At 34.4% G+C, this 24,057-nt stretch overlaps 1 protein-coding gene across 3 annotated transcripts in view; it reads left to right on the forward strand.

Annotated features, from left to right (window-relative positions):
* ci (transcriptional activator cubitus interruptus) overlaps window positions 1-24,057 on the forward strand; it is a 216,204-nt gene that overhangs the window by 77,486 nt on the left and 114,661 nt on the right. For all 3 annotated transcript variants that reach the window (XM_089649155.1, XM_089649156.1, XM_089649157.1), the window contains exon 2: window positions 289-1,524. In XM_089649155.1, the coding sequence (XP_089505281.1) occupies window positions 1,415-1,524 (110 nt within the window). In that variant the 5' untranslated portion in view covers window positions 289-1,414. The remainder of the gene's footprint in view (window positions 1-288; window positions 1,525-24,057) is intronic.

The following is a 24,057-nucleotide window of genomic DNA, read 5'->3' on the forward strand; positions in this document are numbered from 1 at the left end:
CACAGTTAATTTTCAAGGACTGTGAAAGTCCTGTTCAAGTTCTATTATTATTTCAGTTCTGTGAAGCCCATGTTGATATAATAACGGAAATTCAATAGGACTTTCACAGAGCTTGAAAATTAAATTTGAAATTTGAAGACTTGTTCAAATTCTCCGAAACAACCCGTCCTAAGTAATCACCGTGAAATGTGAAAGTTCTGAAAACGTATGCCCCTGTTTCGTATTCAAATGTTAATTCACTCCTCTCCACACTACTTTATTCTAATGTCCAATTTTCCTTTGTTTCAGATAATGCAGCATATTGCGTCCGACATCGCTGGACCAAAATGGCCAAAGAAACAACAGCTCAAAAATGCTAATCACCACAAGAGAAATCACTTGGAGATTCAAATTATTCCGCTGCACTCTTTCCAAAAAGATGTCCATACTTTTCATCACCTGACTTCCAACACGTCTCCATGTCCGCAGAACTGATTTACCCTCTGCAAAATGATTCGCAAAAAAAGGGCAAGGGTTTGATTGCAAAATCCACCCTAAACAGTTCCTCGTTATAGTTTTATAAATATTCGTTTAAAACCTTCCAACAAGGTGCCTTCATTAATGTGATCAAATAGTTCTTATTATTAGTGTTAAAATTTGTGCTTTAATATTTTTAAATTGGACCAAAAATACTCCATTAAAAATCTTACAACATCGTGCGGAATTTATTGCAAATGATTTTTAGAGATTTTATCGTTTTCAATCAATTTTAATGCTTTTATACTTTCGTTTGTATCGATTTATTAATCTCTGTGTATGACATTTCGTGACAAAGTGTTTTGTTGAACTTTTCATGATAATGTTTGTAAGGTAACCGAGAAATACGAGTTCTCGTTGATTTTTTCTTTTTCGTAAGAGCTCTATTGTGTCGCAGAGTTGTTATTAATAGCTCACGTGGCTATGCATCAAATTTATCAACGGCTCGAGATCAGCTTACGTCTCATTTTCTTCACTCGGGCTCTTGTAAGAATGATATATGACTGTCAACACGTGTTGTTGATCTAATCCCAGCGAAACAACAGTGGCCTATTCAAGTCAAATAATCATTGTGCCTTCTCAAGAGATCTAGATACAATAAACTAGTGTTAAAAGTGTGAAAAGTGGTACTATTTAGTGATTGTGTTGCTACAGTCCAATTATAAAAATTCTATGTTTTGTTATTTAAACAAATCTTCCAGTTCGTCGTTTGTATCTTGTTTTATCGGCTTTTCCTTCAAAGCTGGACTTGGCAAGTGTACGTTAAGAATCTTAGGTCTCTAGCTAACGTGTGACCTAATTTTTGATTGTTTGTGAGTGGATTTTGAATCCGGTTATTTTTTGAGTTATCTGGCTGGATCGCTCCAGTCTCGCCGGCAAGATAGGCGGACCAATCAGGATGCCGGACCGAGAGGCGGGCCCGCCCCCGCCCATACAATTTCCCTCCGCCTTCGCCGCCTTTCACGCCCCGCCCTTGTGGGACCCGCCGCCCTTTCATCATGCACAACAGTAAGTGAATCCATCTTATTTTTATTAGCAAGTATTCATTAAGTCATTTTTAATAAACATTTTCGAGCACTCGTGTTCTCGTCTAAAAACTGTGACGTACTGTATCTCCTTGTTCTGAAATAATGACCCAAAAATTATGCAGCGACCATACGTTCATTGCATTTGTCGCAATGATAATGAAATTGATTCGTCGCGTCGACTGAATGTCTCGAATAACGCAATTTTTCTCTCTCTTACACAAACTTTTAAATATCATAATTTGTCACATTACACACAAACAAATTAGAAAAGCTGTTCGTCAGAAGAAAGCTAGCAGGTCTGCATTTTTTGCAGTTTTGTAATTTTTTAAATAAAATTATGAATTTGTTTTGTGTCTAGTATTTTAATTATAAAATATATTCAGGTTTTTAATGTTCTCGATGATATCAATAATTTAAAAGGTTTTCTTTTCAACTATACACAGATTTTTAAACCACTAGCTACTAATGCTGTCTCAAATATTTGTTTAAGAAGGAGTTAGCGCAACACGGCATAATACCCCCAAAATAAATCTCTTGAGTTGATAATATTTATTTATGAACATACATTTTTTTAAACAAAGACAAATAATACCAGGTTACGAATAACCAATCTTTTTTTTTATCCTTCCTACCACAATTATTATAGTATTAATCCGCCACGACTAAGCAGGAACCTGAAACAATGCATCATTCGGCCACCACTCGTTACCTGTGTCGTCTTCAAATGACATTTTTTTTAATTAATATTAAAGATATTGTAAGAAGGCTAAATGCAGGAAACTTCATTTAAAAATGTCCAAATAAGAGAAACTAGCAACAATGGAGCTATAATACCTACCCTGATGTAAGGCAGTGAGACATGAAACAACTGGTTGGGGAAGAATGAAAGTAGATTGAATGCTGTAGAAATGAGATCCCTGAGGCTTATGCGTGGTGAAACCGTGTATAATCGTGTGAGATAATAACACAATGTATGATGCGAATGTGAATGATAGAAGAAGTTGGGATACATGTCTTTGCATGGCACACTCAAGATTCAGAATAACAGAAGATTATATATGAATGCGAATGAAACTAGGAGTGTGTGCCAAGACCGAGTTGTTCGCGTCTATATCTGAATTGAAACGGCGCGTTTATTACTACATTTATACAAAACGATGATTACCATAATGCCAGCAATAATTGAGAAATATAAAAGCCCTAGCAAAAAAGTGATCAGAGAAGATTGGTGGAAAGATTCAGTATAGTAATTTACTTAGGAGTATTTCTTGGATGCCTTCTTGTTCCAAGTGGAACGAATCGTTGAGGTGATGTGGAAGATAAATGTTATTGTGATCATCATCACGATAATGACAATCAATCTCTCCCAAGATGCGTACACTCAGATGATTTGTTCAGGTCGACGAGGTTTAAGAATGGAAAAGCTTTGGTTTTTTTTCTTCACACGGATGTTTATTGACCAGATCTAAATGGTCAGTCCTTCCTTTTCCCTTTCTCTCACGTATTTATTTGTTTATTAGTTCGCCAACAGAATAATAATAATTATTATATGTAATCTCTTTTCATACTCCAAGCAGGTCGGTTACAAGACAGTACTTACCATATTATTGTAGCAATTCTACATCAACGTCCCAATATTACACTCCTATGCGACGGTTTCAACAGCTAAGAAACAAATACTCCGATGTTGTTGATATATTTAGTACATCAATTTCTTTATATAAGCATAGCTTATTGAAGTTTTTTTCATCAAGTAGTGGAATATTTTGATAAATCTATTTAAATTGACTAACACATTAACAGTATTTTGTCGGCTGAAAGAAAAAAAAAAATTGGATTTTTATTTTTATATTTTGTACCTAGGTACATACTGTGTGGATCAAATTCAACAGTATTTTTATTGATATGTATTTTTGTGCAAGTGTTTTAAACAGTCATTTCCTGCACTATTTAAATGCCTTATTAGGCGTAAAAAAAATCACATAATTATTACAGTAATTAAATACATTTATTGTGCTGTGACCGGATATCTCATCAAAATGACAATTCAACACATCTAGTGTTATAAAGTTATGAAAAGTGATGTAACAAAAACTAGGTTACATATGTACCTATTTAACCTAGTTAGTGTTTCATCACTTTTAACAACTTTATATCACCTTTTAAAGGTTTGTTGAATTGTCATTTTGAGAAGTTATCATGGAACCTCATTGCGCTACGATTACGCACTATAAGTTTAAATTACAAATACCTAAAACAAAGAGGACTAACATGAAATATTATTAGATAAATAAATATGTAGTTGTTTAGCGAAAGTTTTTTTAATTTTATTTAGGTTCATAGTTGTAAGTGTTGTATTATGTGTATAATTAATTAAACCAATAAAAGGTTTTCACTTATGTATCTTATTGCTTTGTAAATATACAAGACAAAATAGTTACTCTATCCCAAAGGGATGCGATAATGGGAGGGAGGAAAAGGGGAGGAAAAAGAATTGTGTTAATGTTATTTATTTTGGTTTGAGCATGTGAGGTACTGTATTAAATAGGTCGAATTCACTGTATGAAGTGTTAAACATGCTAACCTAAAGTATATGCTTTATGAAGTGTTAAACATGTTAACCTAAAGTATATGCTGTATAAAATTAAACAGGTTAACCTAAAGTATATACTGTATGAAGTGTTAAACATGTTAACCTACATATTTCAGGCGACTAATTATTGCTTATAGTCAGATTTAATTTAAATGTCTATAAATGTGGATAAAGCAAGTCGTATTCCTAAACGAAGGTGTGTTTATGCAGTCAGTTGACATTATTGTTATTAAATTCTACTTTGTTTTATCAGAGGCTGTCTCGCATCGCATTCCCGAAATTGAATAACTCATATTTACCTACCAATTTATGAAGTAACCATTCCGGCAAGACAAGTTAATTAATCCGTTCAGATTAAAGACTTGTTTAACAGTTTGATTGCTAGCTCTATCATAAAAAATATACTAAGTCGAATTACACAATGACTTTCAGTTAGGTCATATTAACTCGAAGTCTTAGCCTAACCTAACCTAATCATGTAATCTTAGAAACGGAAATTAACCCACTTCCCGGCATCCGATCGAGCTGAAACTCGGCAGATAGAATCGTTGTCGTGTTATACGCTGAACATTACATATTACATATGTCGGTAATATACGAAATAAATCTACCCGATCGGCATATGGCGCGGTAGTAGATTTGTAGACTCCAGTTCGTGGGAAGGAAGGTTCAATCCCCGGTCAAACCATTTTTTTTTACACTTTTTAAATAGACGTATTGTAGTAAAAAAAACTTTTTTTTACGGGTTGGCTTTTTTAATTCAGCACATTAGTCCCAAGTACCCCAAACTGTTTGGAACTGGTAGGACTCTGACATTCCCAATGAGATGTGTCGCGTTTTTTCTGTTCGTTCATGATGTGTTTCGAAGGCGCTTTCGTGATTCGGCCCCACATGCTAAGTATCAAAATCACCTCTTAAGTGTTTTATGTCTCTACTGAGATTGTTAATTGAGTATATGTTTTGTTGTACACGAAACACAGTACTGGGAACACGGTGACCGATCTTTGAACATGATTTTTAAATTCTATGCGCGTGGGGTCTACTATGAGAACGAATTATTGAATTATATTTTATTTTTAAAACTTAATGAATAAAATAATTTATTCCAATTTTGAAAAAAAAAGACACCAAAACAATTTAGAAATAAATTTATTTAAAATATTTTAATTAAAAAAATAAGACATCGGTATATACTCTCTCAACTATTCGCCTTATACCGCGGTAGGTGGAATCACCCCTCATACCTGTTTCCTTCACAGAACTTTCTCTCCTTCTTTTCATTAAAAAGATCCTTCCACAGTATCCCCAAAGATGACATAGGCCCTGAGGGAAATTATTTTCCTCATCACTGCCTAACCACTGTCATATTAATTATTGTTTATACTCGTGTTCGCTGGAGACATGAACTGCCAATGATTTAAGAATATTCACAGACTCGACAGAATTCAGAGCTGCACTTAAAACTCACCCTTTAAAACAGTCATATCCCTAAAGTTAGAAACCTTTGACCTTCACAGTCCGCGACTTTATGAATAACACAATGACACGGACTGTGAAGGTGAAAGGTTTCTAACTTTAGGGATAGAAACCTTTAACCTTCACAGTCCGCGACATTGTGAATAACTAAATGTGTAAAAAACATTTAGTTATTCACAATGTCGCGGACTGTGAAGGTGAAATGTTTCTAACTTTAGGGATAGAAACCTTTCACCTTCACAGTCCGCGACATTATGTATAACTAAATGTGTAAAAAACGTAAAATCTAATAATTTGTAAACTTTTTAAGGTCGTTTCATAAAAAAAAATCTCCAGTCCCAAAGAGTCCTAAATTCTCCAGTCTTTTAAAGGAAATATCAACTCTACTTTTGCTAATAATCTTCTAACAAATGTAATTTCAATAATAATGGAGGGTAAAATATCAAATGTAGAATAAAGTCCAGTTTTTATAGTACAGTGTCCCCTGTGTGCAAAATCTTATACTTTTTAATACATTTATTAATGTGTTATTAAATAATAAGTAGGTATTTCTGAATCTGTTTGTAAACTATAAAAGGATCTCGTAATAAACTGTACTGATTGCGGTGATTTTTCACAACAACGGCAGTATATAAATTATCCAATTATTATCAGTAAAACCTCAAATGCTCAGTGGTAGAGCGAAACCCCGGCAAGGCTGATGTCCAGAGTTCAATTCCTAGACGCAACTAATTTTTTTCTTTTTCACGATTTTTTTTAGAGTTATTATTATCTTCAAGGATTAAATACTATTACAATTTCAATAAGTTATTCCACTAAAAATATTTTTTTAAATATCCTTCTTCTTGTGGTTTGATCTCGTTCCTCAACGATCTTAGTCCCAACTTCTACTAAGTCGAATTCCTAATTCGATCTTTCCGACCTCCAGCATCCAGCCTGTAGCCGAGATGAAATCATTAGCGGTTTGTTTAAAGGTTGTCGCCCCGGATGCTGTGATCTGTGAAGTTGCTTGGTAGTTATATCTTATATCGGTCGGCTCCGTGCTCGTGTAAGCAAGAAACCTGCTTATAGCGGCCAACTAACTTACAAATTTAAGACTTTCAGATCAGCGATCAAATAATAATAACGTTACTTTATTATTATCTACCTATAAGTTATGTTATAGCGGCCGGCGTGGAGTTCCACAGGGATTTGTGATGGTATCTTCTTTATTTGTTAAAGTGTTATAGGTCGCACAATCAGAGTTGAGGTGACTAGCACATACTTTGGATTGTGTGTTGATGCATATGCATATCACAGGAATGCATTAAAAAAATTAGACCAACGCACAAGATTCTTAACCAGAGCCAGTGAGACTATGGCATCCCCAAATGAGGTATGTTGTAAGGATGACGGTAGTGGTGAGGATGGTTGGGAATTACCAGGCTATTCACCAAACACGGTTAAGTATGGTACTGTGTATTATCTGCTTGCACAAAATATAAATAAATAAGAATATTAACATTTGTACACTCTAGCATCAAGTTCATCAAATGCATTGTACATATATTTTTGTATTAGTGATCGACGAACCGGTGGATGTAAACTGTTGACATAAATTTTTAATTGTTTAACTCTTCTATAGTTAGTAATAACGTAGATCATTTTAGAAATGTATTATATATTTGTACAGCGCCCTTGAGGTGATTTTGCACAAAACCGGCGTTATACAAATCATCCAAATATTATTATTATTACTAAGTATGTAAATAAAGACTGTAAAATTATAAAATCTAAAATTGCACAACACATCCTCATTTTAACTAGAATAGGCAAGAAAAGCCAAAAAGAGAGTGTATGCCATTCTTTTATTCCTCCTACTGCTGTCAATATATTGGGAATATGTAGCTTGTGCAATGATGGAGGACTAACTAGCATAGGATTGAACCCGCGACGCCGCAATTTTTTTAAATTTTTTAATTTTTTTTTTATTTAGTAGCTATATTATACATTTTTTTAAAATTTTTATAAGAATATATATATAAAAAATAGATGTTGATTATATTCATAGTCCTCCTCACTAGGAGATCCTGTGCTGAGGGGGACTAGGTTTTGGATAAGTTATTCAGCGACTTCTATGGTATGACTCCATGTTTTGGGTAAGGGTTTCCAGAAACTTCTACGACGATGTTTTAAATATGCTAGTAAGTTCTTTTTCCGGTAATTCCTTAAGCCAAGATTTAATGTTCTTAATGCAGTTGTTTTTTGTTTTGATTTGTTTGATACTAAGTGGGAGTTTGTTATATACCTTTACTGCTAAAAATTCAGAGATTCTTTGTCCAAAGGTAGAGTTACACTTTGGTATAGTTAGTATCTCTGTTTGTTTGGCTCTGGTTTTATGAGTATGTGAGGTGTTTTCCTGAGAATTATTTTTGAGGTGTTGTACCAAAATGTTTTTGGCATAGATTTTCTGTATGCTTGGAACGTCAAATTGTTTAAAAATTTCTGTTGTTGACGTCCTTATGGGAACCTTTAGTATGGTCTTTATGATGCAATTCTGAGTTACCTTCAGCTGTTTTATATGTTTTGATACTGCTGAGCCTCATCCTATTATTCCATATTCCAATTTGGAGTGGCATAAAGCATAGTAAACTCTCTTTAAATCCCTAGCTGACAAAATGTTCCGTAATTTTTTGAAGAAGTAGATGAGTTTAGTTAACTTTTTTGAAGTTCGATCAATGTGTGAATCCCAGCGTAGTTTATCGTCAATTTCAATACCAAGATATTTTATGCTTTTGGTTTGAGTTATAATCGAGCAGGAACATTGAGGAATTTTTTTTTTGACATTCATGTAGTTTGAGTATATGCTCATTCATTGGTTGTCCTCTTTTGTTTTTGGAGAAAATTAAATATTTGGTTTTATTCACATTTAATGTAAGGGAGTTTGCTTTAAGCTAGTTTTGAAGAACAGTTAATTGGGAACAATTGGGATTCAGCTTTGGACCAATTGACGAACTAATTATGGATCAAATGAATATTAAATATATCGATTGGTTTGTCTGTAACTCTGGTTCAATGAACTCATAATTATTTTAATTGCCTTTTTCAATTTTGGAATTATAATATATGATTTGTCACGGGTCTGCACTAGTTTTTATTTATTTATTGTGAATTGTGACGTGTTTATTCAGCATAATATTATTAGAATAAACGCAGAGAGCATAATGTGCATATGTACATATGCGAGTTGTGCCGGCGGTGCGGTACCACGGTACTGCAGGTCGTACGCCGTGTGCCGTGTAATATATTGTCGGTGATCTGAACATCGGTGGTAATATCACCACATAAACTCCGGCCGAGGGTTATTCGGACCAAAGAGGCTGCGTACAGACTCTCAAACTGCTGAGACAACTGCCCAAACTTTTTGAGTTTTTGGGAAATACATAGAATATATTTCTTCAAAACGTTAATATTTGCTGACATCACGGACTTTGTGCGTTAGTACTGTAGCAATTCCATTCGATTTATGAATACTTAAGGGGGTGACAGATTACGCTACAAGTTCAAAGCGTTTTATATAACTTCATATTGCTCGCCATACATTCCCATACAGACCTGTCACACCTAAATATATGATGTGTTATAAGTGCGATAATATGCCCTATGATCTGCTAGCCAGGCGATATTTGAAAATTCTCACCCTCGTAGGCAGAAAATTTTACGGAGCGTCGTAATTACGCGGCTGTCCTCTGTCAAAGTGACAGATCTCATACAAAGAAATATTAATATTCCGCAGCAGTTCCCCAATTGATCTGACCCCCTCTCCTGAGAAAGTTATAGCGTCTTGTGGCACCCCAGCATATAATACGTATATGCCACGTCCAAATTATACACGCATAATATAGCGTTGAAAGCAAGACACAGATGCATACATTCCATGATAAAATTCAACACTCCTTTAAAAGGTGATTCAAGTGATTATGAGTGAGTCATTAAAAGTGATGACATACCCGGTCACCACATTTTGCTTATGTTCAGTTTGAAAGCTCATAACTTTCTTCATTTTTAGAGATATCGATAGCAAATTTTATCGTCGTTATTAACTCTTTAAATAAAAATTAGGAGGCAACCTCGATGTCATTTATACGGTATTAATTCTGCTTCCGTTCTTCCTCCGCCAATTTATTGCCTTGATGTTTGTATTCGACTTCCTTTATATCATTATTATGCTTTTGGTTTATTAGCGACTACCGCATTAGCAGTCCTTCATTAATTGAATTTCCTGTCCACGTCTGCTTCACTTACGTCGTTAAAATTCTGGATTTTATTTTGGGGTATTGTCTCGGCTTAAATAATTTAAATAGTTTTTTAAGTTCAGGCGACCCACAGTTGTAGAGGCCGGGCCGTAAAGTGGCTGATTAATGGTTACAAAGGCGAGTATACGCTTTCCATTGCTGCATTCTCTTGTATTATATTAAGTAATAAAAAACGTCGAGAACTCCTGAGGTTTGATGTTCCTAACCTCAAAGTGACCGCACTTTTTTGTATAGCGTACTAAGTCTTTTTATACCCCCTCACGATTTTTAACTTAAGATAACATGAGATTTAAAGAAAATAGTAAGTGGAAATGAATTTTCCATTCTTCTCAATCAATATTAATTTAACCTTAGTTTAATTATTTTTCTATATTATAATATTCTGTATGTACTTCTAGAGCTTGTATTAATGTTATACTTTCTGTCGTCATTTTACGTTCAAATGCCACAGGGTTGTTGTTTAAAAAAATATCATTCTAGTATTTGATTATTGCGTGTCATGCAGTTATTGTTTATGGTATATTTATACCGTGGATATTAAATAAATAAATATAAATAAAACAGATCGACGCATTTGCGCACTATTGCATGAAATAACGTGCGTCCGTTCTGGAAGAGCTAGGAATCAGATAGTATTATTAACCTAATGACTGTACATTATAGGATTGTTGTGAACGAAAGTGGTGCCCTCTGTTATTTTCAAAAATAAATTTTGAAGTTTTCAAACTGCGGAGTTTTATCAGATAGTCCACAATTAACAGGCTTTCAACTATCTACCTACAACGTATTTTAAGATACTTTGGACACGTTGTTTGCCAAACTGAGGACTCCAACTTGGAGAAACTTATAGTCACTGGCAATGTGTTCAGCAGGAGAAGCAAAGGAAGGTCACCAATGCGCTGGAGTGATCAAGTATCATTTGGCTCTCCGCGAGGAGTGGACCCAGGAAACTGGAGAGAATCAGTTACTCAGCCTGAGGAACCTACTTAATTGTCTTTAATCATTCTTAACTTTTGTGGCAATTATTTTCATTGTTTAGATCTGTGCACTCCGAAAGCACGCTCACCAAAATTAGTATCTGGTGTGCGTTTTGGTTCTTTCAATCTTCCGATAGCTGATGATATCATCGCTGGTCAGAGTTGTCTGTCGTGAATTCCATCCTCTCTTCCTATCCCTCGAAACGGAATTTTTGAAATTTTTCACAACAAGACAAGAAGAAAATTACTGTCTACATTTTAATTTGAAAATCTCTGAGTAAAGCCGGGACAACGTCGGAGAATTCAGCTACTTATTTTTAACACCCAATATTAAACGACTAAGAATTTATAAGCTTTTTAAGGTCATTTCATAAAAATTCTCCAGTCCTAAATTTTTCAGTCTTTCAAATAAATATCAATACTAATGGAGGGTAAAATATTAAATGTAAAATCAATATCCAGTGTTTTTACTATAGTGTCCTCTGCGTGCAAAGTCGTAAACTATTTAATCGATCTCCGGTGTTTTTACTACAGTGTCCTCTGCGTGCAAAGTCGTAAACTATTTAATCAATCTCCAGTGTTTTTACTATAGTGTCCTCTGCGTGCAAAGTCGTAAACTATTTCATCAATCTCCAGTGTTTTTACTATAGTGTCCTCTGCGTGCAAAGTCGTAAAATATTTAATCAATCTCCAGTGTTTTTACTATAGTGTCCTCTGCGTGCAAAGTCATAAACTTTTTAAAATAATTTTGTTTATCTGCCAGGTAAGTATGTTTTTCTGCATCTGTTTTTAAATAATAAAAATAGATAGAGCCTAGGAACTCTTAGTAAATTGTACAGCGCCCTTGATGTGATTTTTCAATTAATAAATTATAATTTTGTTTTATTTGATCGGGTATTTTGTACCCCTTCACCCGTTACCCGGTCACTAAACGGTTGCGGTCAAAGCGATCTCGTAATATCGGGTAACTTAAATGAATAAATATACGCCGAAGGTACCCACCAGTTTGTACACGAAGACCCAGAGCTTGAAGAGCGTGGGTATTTCGAACCCCCGAGGAACAAATTATGATGTTTCTCTTATCCCTAGATCGCGGCCTCGCAGGGTTTTTATTGAATTTTCTTTTTGCTTTTTTATCTTATTTTTTATTTTCATTTTGTTTAAATCTTTCGAGTTGTATTGTTTTGGCTGTGGGACTGGGTGCGATGAACTTAAACGTGGGTTAAATATGGTAATACAGGATTACTTGTTGTATTTACTGACTAGTATTTAGTTTGTAAGAAGTCTCTCATTTTTATGTACAAGACGAAAAATGATCCTGTTAAAAAAAAGCGTGCCAACTTTCTGATGAAATATTAGTCATTCGGAATATATCGAGAATACGTGTTCTTTTCCTAATACGTATCATGGCGGAATGCGACAGTATCAGTATTTGTATGAACACGTGTTCTGCCGTCTTCATAAATCATTCGCTTTTGACTGATTCTTTGTTAGGAACTCTTTCAAATTATTCGTTATAGGCTCACAGTCCCATTTTTAACAGGAAAACCAATAATTTGACCAGATTTTCAATAAATTAACAGAATTTCATATCAGTCGTTTACATTTATTTGAAATTTGAATGATTGAAAACTATAATAAATGAAAAAATTAAATGGAAATTAATCCACTTCCCGACATACGATCAAGCTGAAACTCCCCCAGATAGACTTGTTGTCGATGACAATCCATTCACTTTTGGTTGCAATGAAACAACTATTACAATACAACAATTGAATGATTACAAATCAAGAATAAAAATTTGGCTGAAAGAGATTAAAGAAAAAACTCTGAACAAAACGTTAAAAACGGCATAGAAAACTAATAAAACAGAAATGAATAACTTTAGTCCGCCTCTGCACAGGTCACCCTAGTGAGGAGGTCTAAGAAATACAATTTACTTTATATATTTATTTTATATATTTATCATCATATTTTGTATGTACAATGTTTAAATAATCGCTATAATAAAAAATAATAATAATCGCGCGCACATGCGGATTTTTTGAAATTGAATGACATTATATTTCAAAATTTACAGCAGTTAATATACGAAATAAATGTCGGCACTATCCAATTAGGATTTGGCTTGATGTTAGCTTTGTTGACAGTAGTCCCTGGGTAGGACGGTTCAATCCTCAGTTGTATTTGTTAGATTTTATTTTAGCACGTTAATCCGTAACTATTCACTCCCATTTGCTGTGGCCGTTCACAGGGCCTGCCCTATGCGGGCGCAATTGGAGCAGTCCGCTCCGGGCGCCGAATTGCCAAGGCACTGATAATACGTCACCTAACACATCGCCCTTGAGATTATATTTCATAATAACGGCAGTGAAGATTACCTACCTAATAAATAATAATATTTGAATGATTTGTATAGCGCCGTTTTTATGCAAAATCACTTCAAGGGCGCTGTGTACCTATCTACCTACTTACCTGCCTATCTACCTACTTACCTACCTATCTACCTACTTACCTACCTATCTACCTACTTACCTACCTATCTACCTACTTACCTACCTATCTACGTACTTACCTACCTATCTACCTACCTATCTACCTACTTACCTATCTACCTACCTACCTATCTACCTACTACCTTCCTACCTATCTACCTACCTACCTATCTACCTACCTATCTACCTACCTACCTACCTACCTACCTACCTACCTACCTACCTACCTACCTACCTACCAACCTACCTACCTACCTATATACCTACCTATCTACTTATCTACCTACCTACCTACCTACCAAGGCGTCTGCTGGTTTTGGTCATATATCGAAGTTTTTACGAATACTACGTATCTTCAAGTCTCCGCAATAACCATTCGCAAGTCCAGACGATTCTAACGATGCCAACACAACGCCTCACGCTTTGTGCTTCTTGCGGATCGAAATGGCCCGAATCGCGACGAATTGAACCGTTTTATAGCTTCGGCGTTCGACCGACTCTTTCGTATATTAACTCGGTATTTTCAAATATCAAACTCTACTTTTAACTCGAACTACTCGCTTTTTGTAGATCCTTTTATTATGGGTATTGTTTCTCGATGTACTCTGGAGAAAAATGACCAACGCTATTAAAACCGGGATAGCTTCGTCAGGATATAATAATATAATATATTATACGATAGTATTATTAATTTGACTACCTTAACATTTCTTGGCCGCTTTTCTATGGCGTAAAAAAACAACATGCTATTTCTCAGTTTCGTTGGCAAGGCTATAAGAAAAACATATTCAAATTTGATTACCTTAACATTTTTGGTCCGCTTTTCTATGGCGTAAAAAAACAACATGCCGTTTCTCAGTGTCGTTGGCAAGGCTATAAGAAAAACATATTCAAATTTGATTACCTTAACATTTTTTGTCCGCTTTTCTACGGCGTAAAAAAACAACATGCCATTTCTCAGTGTCGTTGGCAAGGCTATAAGAAATACATATTCAAATTTGATTACCTTAACATTTCTTGTCTGCTTTTCTATGACGTAAAAAACAACATGCCGTTTCTCAATGTCGTTGGAAAGGCTATAAGAAAAATATTTTCAAATTCGATTACCTTAACATTTTTTGTCCGCTTTTCTATGGCGTAAAAAACAACATGCCGTTTCTCAGTGTCGTTGAAAGGCTATAAGAAAAATATATTCAAATTTGATTACCTAAACATTTCTCGTCCGCTTTTCTATGGCGTAAAAGAACAACACGCTGTTTCTCAGTGAAATTTGGCAAGGACATCACTATAGAAAGTGTACATATGCGCCAATACACGATCCAAAGTTTGTGTTGTTTTGGTCAACAATAATTGCGTGACCTATTATAAATCTATTATGAATTGTGTAATTTTATAAAATATTTTCTTAATCATTACAAATACGTTTCCCCTACAAAACAAAAATTCATCCGGACTGCTTTAAAAATCACAAAGAACAGCTTCTGGTATTTCCTTTGTTGAACATTTCGGTGTTCAAATAGTCCCGCATAATATCATCTCCCTGCCATCCGATCCGTGTCTTGAATAATAAAACTAGAGACCAGGGTATAAACAATGCACCGTAATTCAAAACATGTCGTCCATAAGTATCTGTGTGAGAAAAACAACATAATATGAGATGTCTGCCTCTTCAATATAATATCTTCTTTCTACGTCCTGTGTAAGTAGATATGTGATATTTATGAGAAAGGAAATAATTATAATGTGGTGAAACAGTAAGTAGCTAACTAACTAACTAGCTAACCATCCATCACGCCGTTTCCCCGCAGGGGTAGGCAGAGAGGACGGACCGCAAAACAACTCGGTCTTGGCACACACTTCTTGCCTCATTCACATTAATACATCGTCTCCTACATACTCTTCTATTATTCCGACTTTTGGCATGGCCCGTCTCAAGTATCTGATTCACTTGGTCGTGCCATGTCTTCCTCGGGCGTCCCCGACTTCTGCTACCATTCACATTTGCATCGTATATTCTCCTTACACTACTTTCTTCGCTCATTCGCTCTACATGCCCAAACCATCTATGTGTCCCTTTCTTGATCTTACTCATTACGCTTACATCAGCCTTGCACTCTTTGAGGACCTCCACATACCTCACACGATCATACATGGTTTTACCACACATACGCCTCAGGGATATCATTTCAACAGCATTCAATCTACTTTCATCCTTTCTTTGCCAGTTCCATGCCTCACTTCCATACATCAAGGTAGGTACCAGCACTCCATTGTGGACCGCTAACTTCGCTTCTTTGGACATTTTTTTGTTAGCGCCAATTGCGTTCAGTCCTCCATTAATGGAGTTACCTGCATTTACACTTATTTCAATATCTCTGTCAGCCTTCCCATCTCTCTAGAACATACTTCCTAAATACACAAACTCATCCACCTGTTCCAAGTATTCCTCATTCACAGCTATATTGCACACTGTTTTCGTACTCTCTCTTTCAAACACCATTACTGTAGACTGCTCAAATGCTTTTAGGCTTGCAGTGTAAATAAAATATTGTAAACTAGACAAAGCATACTCATATGTAAAGCATTTAAGCATTAAAATGAATCATCAACATAAAAAAGTTTTTTTTTCAACTTTGAGGATTTAAAAAAAAAAATCACAAGTTGCGCCACAATACGAAGTATGTCAAAAAAATACAAATAAATAGTAGTATATCTGTGTGTAAGGATATAATGGTCAACCTTATGATTCCAGAGATAGCCTCATTTTTAATGTCAGTGCCATACAAAGTTTTCTTAAAAAAATGATAACTCCTTCATTTGTACACGCAATTGCTTCGTACGAAATTTTATAGCATAGTAATGATCAGCAGAATCCATTTCTAGCCAAAAAAATACCCTTGAAAATTCAAGTCTCTATGTCTATGAAAGGCGATTTTCAGCCCACTGTGTGCCGCTCTCACCAGGACAGGTGTGCTCCTGAATGGGGTGATATAATCGTATCGTATTATCTGTTCAGTGTGTGATACGATGTATGAATGCGATTGAAGCAAGGATTATGAATCAATATAGAGTTGTGAGCTGCCCATAAGTTAGTAGGTTATCAAAAGCATTAATTATTTTAGATCTTTTTATTTAATTCAACAGTTATATTTACATCTAATCTCAACGCATAACGAGTTCAAGATAACTGGCACCCTTTTAACGCTAATACCGGATACATTAGCGCCTTCACTATCCTGCAGTCTACAACTATAAGATCGCCCAACACAACAAGAACAAGGAGTTCATAGTTGTTCTTATTTATGCATCAGTTTGAGAATTCAGTCAAATTAACAGGGATGGAGCGACCCGATCTACTAATTCGATTAGAAAGGTTTCAAAATTATCGAATTATTTCAAGACACAGAAAGAACGCAACGTACATTATTGTTCCTATTCATACAACAGTTTGAGAATACAGTCAAATTCATAGGGATGGGGTATTTCAATGAACTAATTCGATTAGGAAGGATTCAAAATGATCGAATTATTTCAAAGCACTTATATTGTAGGATTTGTGAGAGTGAAAATATTTAAAAAAAAAATGTATTCTCTCCCTCATCGCGTTTCAAATGATATTAGAAATTTACCTTTAGAATGAACCGTTAGTAAATCTGAAAAATTACGACACCTGTCTTATTAACTAATAACATAATTTTTATCTACTTTATCGCTTGTCTTAATAATAATAATAATAATATTAGGATGATTTGTCTAGCGCCGTTTTTGTGCAAAATCACCCCAAGGGCGCTGTACATATATGTAATACATTTCTACAATGATCTATGTTATTACTAACTATATATGGAGATAAAATACAGTACAATACTTACCTGGTAGGTAGGTCACTTGAGATTAACATTAAATTAACATTAACTAATTGTTTATTAATAAAATAATTAAAACACTTTGTTTTTACCACGATAATCTTTATTTTTTATATAAAGTCAACATGTTTCGAGAACGATATTCTCTTCATCAGGACAATTAATGTACTAAAAACTAAATTGTCAAGTATATAGAGACAGGTGTGGGTAGAAAAGGAAGTAGTTAGCTTATAACAAGGACAAAGACTTAAAAATGAAAAAATCCGGAGTTTATCCATTGAATTGCAATGATTGTAACCATTTTTACATAGGTAAAACTTGCAGAAATTTTGAAACAAGGATTAAGGAACATTTGAGATGTCTAAATAGCAATAATTATACGGAATTTGCTAACCATCTAATTGAATTCAACCATTCATTTGACATAAATACTGGTTTTAAAATTGTACACACTAATAATATTATTAATAATCAAACTAATTTTGTGAATAACCCTGTCTTAAACATATTTCCATTGTAATTTTTTGTCTTTGATCTTCTAAGCACCTCCCCTTTCCACCTCTCACCCCTCCCCTCAACCCCCCCCCACACTACTTCCTTTTCTACCCACACCTGTCTCTATATACTTGACAATTTAGTTTTTAGTACATTAATTGTCCTGATGAAGAGAACATCGTTCTCGAAACATGTTGACTTTATATAAAAAATAAAGATTATCGTGGTAAAAACAAAGTGTTTTAATTATTTTATTAATAAAATGGTGCAACAAAGTGAATTTGCAAAATTTGAAGAAGTAATTGTTTATTAGCGAACTTTAGATACAGGATTTAGGACATAATTGGAAAATTGGATAAACCTGGACTTTCTCTCAGGAATGGTATATTTAATTTAAGGGTATGACAGCTTAAAAAGGTAAGTTTTTAGTTTAGACCTGAATATTGTTGGACTTGTTATGGATCTTAGTTCCGGGGGGAGTTTATTCCAAGCCTTCGGCCCAGATGCCCCGAAAGCGCGATCACCAAACTTAGTATTTGGCTTGCGCTTAGGTTCCATCAGTCTGCCTACAGCTGCTGATGTTGCTGATCTAAGAGTTGACTGCCTCAGACCAGTGTTTTCCGCTCTAACTTTGAAAATCAAAGCAAATCCCAGTTCTAGAGATCTTCCAACCTGAGTTACATACAGCACACAAGACACTCCACCTAAATTATTATTTAAATTGTCAAGATAATCTGGTAATGTTTGCCATTGTTTTAAAAAATGATTAAATAAACGCTTTGGTGAAATATTTTATTTTTTTACTTTAATAATTTAATAATGTCAATTGTCGATCGTGGGACGTACCAACACTACTATTCCAGCATCCCCGGCTCGGTCCAGGTCCCGAGATGAAATAATGATCTGTAGATCACACTAATGACGTGTGGCTCGTACATCACGCGGTACCGCCGCCTGTCAGTGACTAATTACCTCGTCTCTCGGCTCCCATCTCTATTTCTCTCCCAACAGACTCTCCTATCTCTTCTCGTCTCTGCGCTCCTGATACCGATTTAAGATATACATACATAACATATATATTATAACTGTTGAAATGGGCGAACACGGCAGCGTTTGACGCTCCGTTAAGAGCGACATTATTATTTGATCGTCATCAATGATAGTATCATTGAAGGCCTACACATATACACGTAGAATGACCCTTTCACAATTTTCCCAGAGGTCTGTGCTGAACCAAGTTACTCCCGATGCCCTCGTCTGGTAGAATAACCTCACCATCTCCATCATACGAAGAAGAAGACTGAAAAACCTTCGTGGACATTGCAATTTTGAATACTTAAACGTTTTCCCCGTTAAGGCGAAGCTTAATGCTAAATCACTATTTTGATTAACCTTTCTAACGAATTGGTGTACATGATGAATACTAAAAAATATGCTTTAGATAAATTGAAGGTTTTCCTATCGTTTCGCTAGAGTAGAATACAAATAAATAAATAAATTAGTCAATAAAAAATATAAATGCAAACTACTAAAAAATATATTTTTTTCAATAGAAATGTATGAACGCGTAAAGGAAACAACTTTTTAAAAATACAGTCTTATAGCTAAGATTATCTGTGACAGTTTCACTTGATTAAATTGTTTGCTTTCTTATAAAATTATTTACAAAATAAATAAAAACCAGTTTTGTGCTTGAAATCGAACGTTTCTAGAATCCATTTGTGAAGCGATTTTAATGCCTATTACCTACAATATAAGGTATACCAAGAATATACACATTATCGGCTTGTAGCTTCCTCTTAAATGCAAATTCTCGGCCCGTTTCAGTGGCTAATGTCCATATTGGCTTGTCAGCATTACAACATCATCAAATATACTAATATCAGTGTGATTTTAAAAATTGTAACTGTATGTGTGAAGAATTTAAACAAACAATAAGGTTCCTACCAACCTTTTATCAGACATAAAAATTCCGGTTGTCTGTGCTGTATGTTAGACCTGTGTGAAATCTGGTTCAATGAACTCATTTGCTTTGAATTTAATAGTCATTTTCTAAATTGCAACCGATTGCGTGAAGAATTCAAACAAGCGATAAAGTACGAACTTTTTAATAATATCGGTTGTCTGTGCTGTGATTCAGTCCTGCGGTACAATGAAATCTCATTTTCAAAATTGCAACCGATTGCGTGAAGAATTTAAACAAGAGATAAATTACCTACTTATTTACTAATTTCTGTTGTCTGTTATATGTGTTAGTCCTGCGTGTTCAATGAACTCTTTGCTTTGAATTTAAGTGTCATTTTCAAAATTGCAACTGACTGTGTGGATAATTCAGACAAGCCATAAAGTAAGTAGGTACCTACCTACAATGCAATATGATATTTATTTTTAAAATTTGAAATGATTTGTCAAGATTTAAGACTATCCCATGATTTTTGACGGGTCTGCGCTAGATGTATTAATAATTTATTAACCAGTAATAAGAACATGTCTTTTAATCGCATCGTTCTAAAAGAAAATTTTATGAGTTCAGTGTAAGAATTTACTTGGATGCATTTCTGCATTTACCACACGTGGTTAATATGCACAACTTCTAGGAATTGCGTGAATTGCTCACTCCGTATTTATAATATTTCCTCTGAGGAAAAAAACGTGCAATTAGTTCATACATTCATCCCGAGGATTATGGGATGTTTATAATTCAAGTAATACCATCTACCAAGTGTTTATGATGTATTTTAATAGGTTCTCTGTCTTGCCGTCTATAAAGAAGCGAGGTTAGCAGTCCACAATGGAATGCTGATACTGACCCTGATGTATGACTGTAAAGCATAAGCATGGTAGAGGAAGGAAGAAAGTAAATCAAATTCTACAGAAATGGGATCCTTGTGTGGTTAAATCAAATCATGTATCACTGTGTTACAAACACGATTAAGAAAGGGACGCGTACGGTGATATTCCCGACAAGAGGAATATATTCATACAACGAAATTTCATGTTATTTAAAATATTATACTGCTAAGTACATGAAGTTTTAGAATTTTTGGAAAATACAAACTCCTTCCAATCCTCAAAGCACGTGTTTCAAGTCCTAACAACAGTGTCCCCTTGTGTACCGGTGTCACCGGGACATGAGTGCTCCTGGCTGGGCTGGTATAATCGTATCTATGTTATTACTAACAATATGGAGATAATACCATAGAGACAGTACCATACTTACCTGGTAGGTCAGTTAAGATTAGCACTTAATTAACATAAACTGATTGTTTATTAGCGAAATTTAGATACAGGTTTTAGGACATAATTGGATATAACTGGACTTTCTCTCAGGAATGGATATTTAATTTAAAGGTATGACAGCTTAAAAAGTTTTTAGTTTGGACCTGAATTCTGTTGGACTTGTTATGGATCTTAGTTCCGGAGGGAGTTTATTCCAAGCCTTCGGCCCAGATGCTCCGAAAACGTGTTCACCAAACTTAGTATTTGGCTTGCGCTTAGGTTCCATCAGTCTGCCTACAGCTGATGAAGTTGCTGATCTAAGAATTGACTGCCTCAGACCAGTGTTTTCCGGGACGCATAGTTCAGAGATGTAGGGTGGGGCCATTTCGTTGATGGATTTAAACACCTTCCAGCACAATTTGTACTGGAATTTTTTCGGAAGGTTGCGAAGGTGTTCTGAAATGTGCGAATATTTTGAAACCCCGGTTATGAGCTGTGCTGCTGCATTAAACACTGATAAATTATTATTAATCATTTCTCTACCATTAATTCTTCTACTATTAATTCCTCGTGTATATACACGAGTATAAATTCCTAGTAAAATCGAGTCAATGTTTCCTTGTGTTTCTAAAGTTGTTATTTATCACACTGTAAAAAATACAATACGTGTGTTTGTTTGTACGTCTGTCGGTGTGTGTGTATTTAACTGTCCGAATGACGTGTTGAGACGTGCCCACGACGTGCCGGTGCCAGTTCTTCGGTGCCCTGTGCCCATGCCCGGTAGCTATTTGACACGAAAAATGATCCAAGGCGTAGCATACTATATGGCTTTACAGGGTGATCATAAACTAACCACATCTTTGACTAAAAAAAATACTAAAAATCAAAATGAACCGGCTGACATATTCTGACTCTTGGCATTTCAATATTTATTCTCCTCTTTCTGACGACTGCAAAATATATATTAAATGTTTTGAGTCGTCCGTTCCACTTGTATTTTATAGAAAAATATCCTAGAGATTTTAGTAAAGACCTCTTCCATCGTGACAAAACACGGGACATTATAATGGTAGGATTTGTGAAGCTGAAAGTTTATTAAAATAACATCAGAACAAGAACAATTGCTGCAGAAATATCAAGAAAAAATATTTACAGCAACTCTTTAATATTTAACATAATTCGTTTTTTTCTTTATTTCTCAGTTATATAATATACGTTATCAAATTATATCATCGTACATCAGTAACAATTTTGAAAAATACAGTTAAAATAATTTTCTGTTAAAATATTATATCATACGTAAGTCTTCGCTTGTCGGAATTTTTGACACAATGAGTTCCAATTTTGAAAATGACAATCAAAATATTTGTCTGTTAAAATTTTATACTGTAGGTAGGTACTTTGCTGCTTTTCTGAATTTTTCGCACAAATCCGTTCCAATTTTGAAAATGACACTTAAATACACGACGAATCAGAGTTCTTTGCACTATAGTTATCATGACTCACAACAAAAATTAATACATATTTTTAAAAATTTTACTATAGCCATTCGTACATCCAAGTTTACAAATGTCTAATATAAACACCAATAAATTACAACATTTTTACTAAAAATTACATTTTCTTTTGATTAATATGGTTCCTACAATGCAGCTCGAACCTATCAATTGTTGCAGACTTTATAGTTTTGGGCAGCGCATTATAATGTTGTATAGTTAATTATTTTGTACATTTTCTATTTTGGTTCCCTAATTTTATTACACTTTCTTTAGTTTTGTCTGTAGATTTGTTTGTTGAATATAATTTTTAAAAAGTATTTTGTAATAGGTTGTTTATTATTTTTATTTATCACCGCTAGCCAATTTAGTTCCTTTTACATTTGAGTTACTTTTGAAAATCTATTTCACCCAAGTATTTTTATCATTTTGGTTGTTTATTATTTTATGTATAAATATCATCGCATTCAAGATTTCACGGTTAGCCAATTTAGTTCCTTTAAAATTTGAGTTACTTTTGAAAATCTATTTTATTCAAGTATTTTTCTTATTTTGGTAATAGGTTGTTTATTATTTTATGTATAAATATCATCGCATTCAAGATTTCACTGTGAGCCAATTTGGTTCCTTTAACATTGTAGTTACTTTTGAAAATCTATTTTATCCAAGTATTTTCTCATTTTGGTAATAGGTTGTTTATTATTTTATGCATAAATATCATCGTTCCTTTAACATTTGAGTTACATTTGAAAACATATTTCACCCAAGTATAATTCTAATTGCTCTATTTTGGGGAATTTGCAATTTAATTGTTTCATAGAAATATATTAATGAATTTAGTATCACCCTGTCGCCGCACAATGGCGGACTTTACGACCGGACGCTATGCTGCCATCTGCGCTTTATAAATGGAAGCAAAAAGGCAATAAAAAACGCCATGTTTTGAACCAAAGAAACTGCTTCAAGACATATCGACGCCTGGGTCCAGTATGGTCTGGTAATGATGTGAGATGTGACGCCGAAATAATTAATTCCCATTGACAAGGTGTAAAATATTCACAGAATTTCCCTACTTTCGGAGTATCACCATGAATCAATCTAAAATATTAATTAATCTATTTTCATTCTGACGAAACGGCTAAATTTGATAACGCCGTCTGTCGGATTGTCCCACATATTGTAAATAATATTAATGAAGGTACTAAATGAGTAATGATAAATTATTGAAAATATCTTCAAATTATAAATAATTATAATATATTTATTATATTAAAACACAAATAACTTTGTTTACATCACTTTAATATATATAACCTCTACAAGTTTCATTAACAAAGTTCACCTCATCAGGAGCAAGTATATACTATATAATATATATCTTTATTTAAGAAAGTTTGCACATTATAACTGAAAATGCATATTATGATGTATATTGTACATTGATTTGTAACTTTTTTTAAGGTTATGAAATTAACAGAAAAATACAAAAATAATATGATGAAGGTAAAAAAGAAAATAAAAGCACAGTTAGTTGAGGTTTCTCAAATTGCGCCTCACTAGGCTAGCCTGTGTTGAATTAGAATTTTTCAAGTTACTTCCTA

This window comes from Hesperophylax consimilis, chromosome 29 (assembly GCF_061612785.1).
Source record: "Hesperophylax consimilis isolate HC1 chromosome 29, BYU_Hcon_1.0, whole genome shotgun sequence".
Classification (NCBI taxonomy): domain Eukaryota; kingdom Metazoa; phylum Arthropoda; class Insecta; order Trichoptera; family Limnephilidae; genus Hesperophylax; species Hesperophylax consimilis.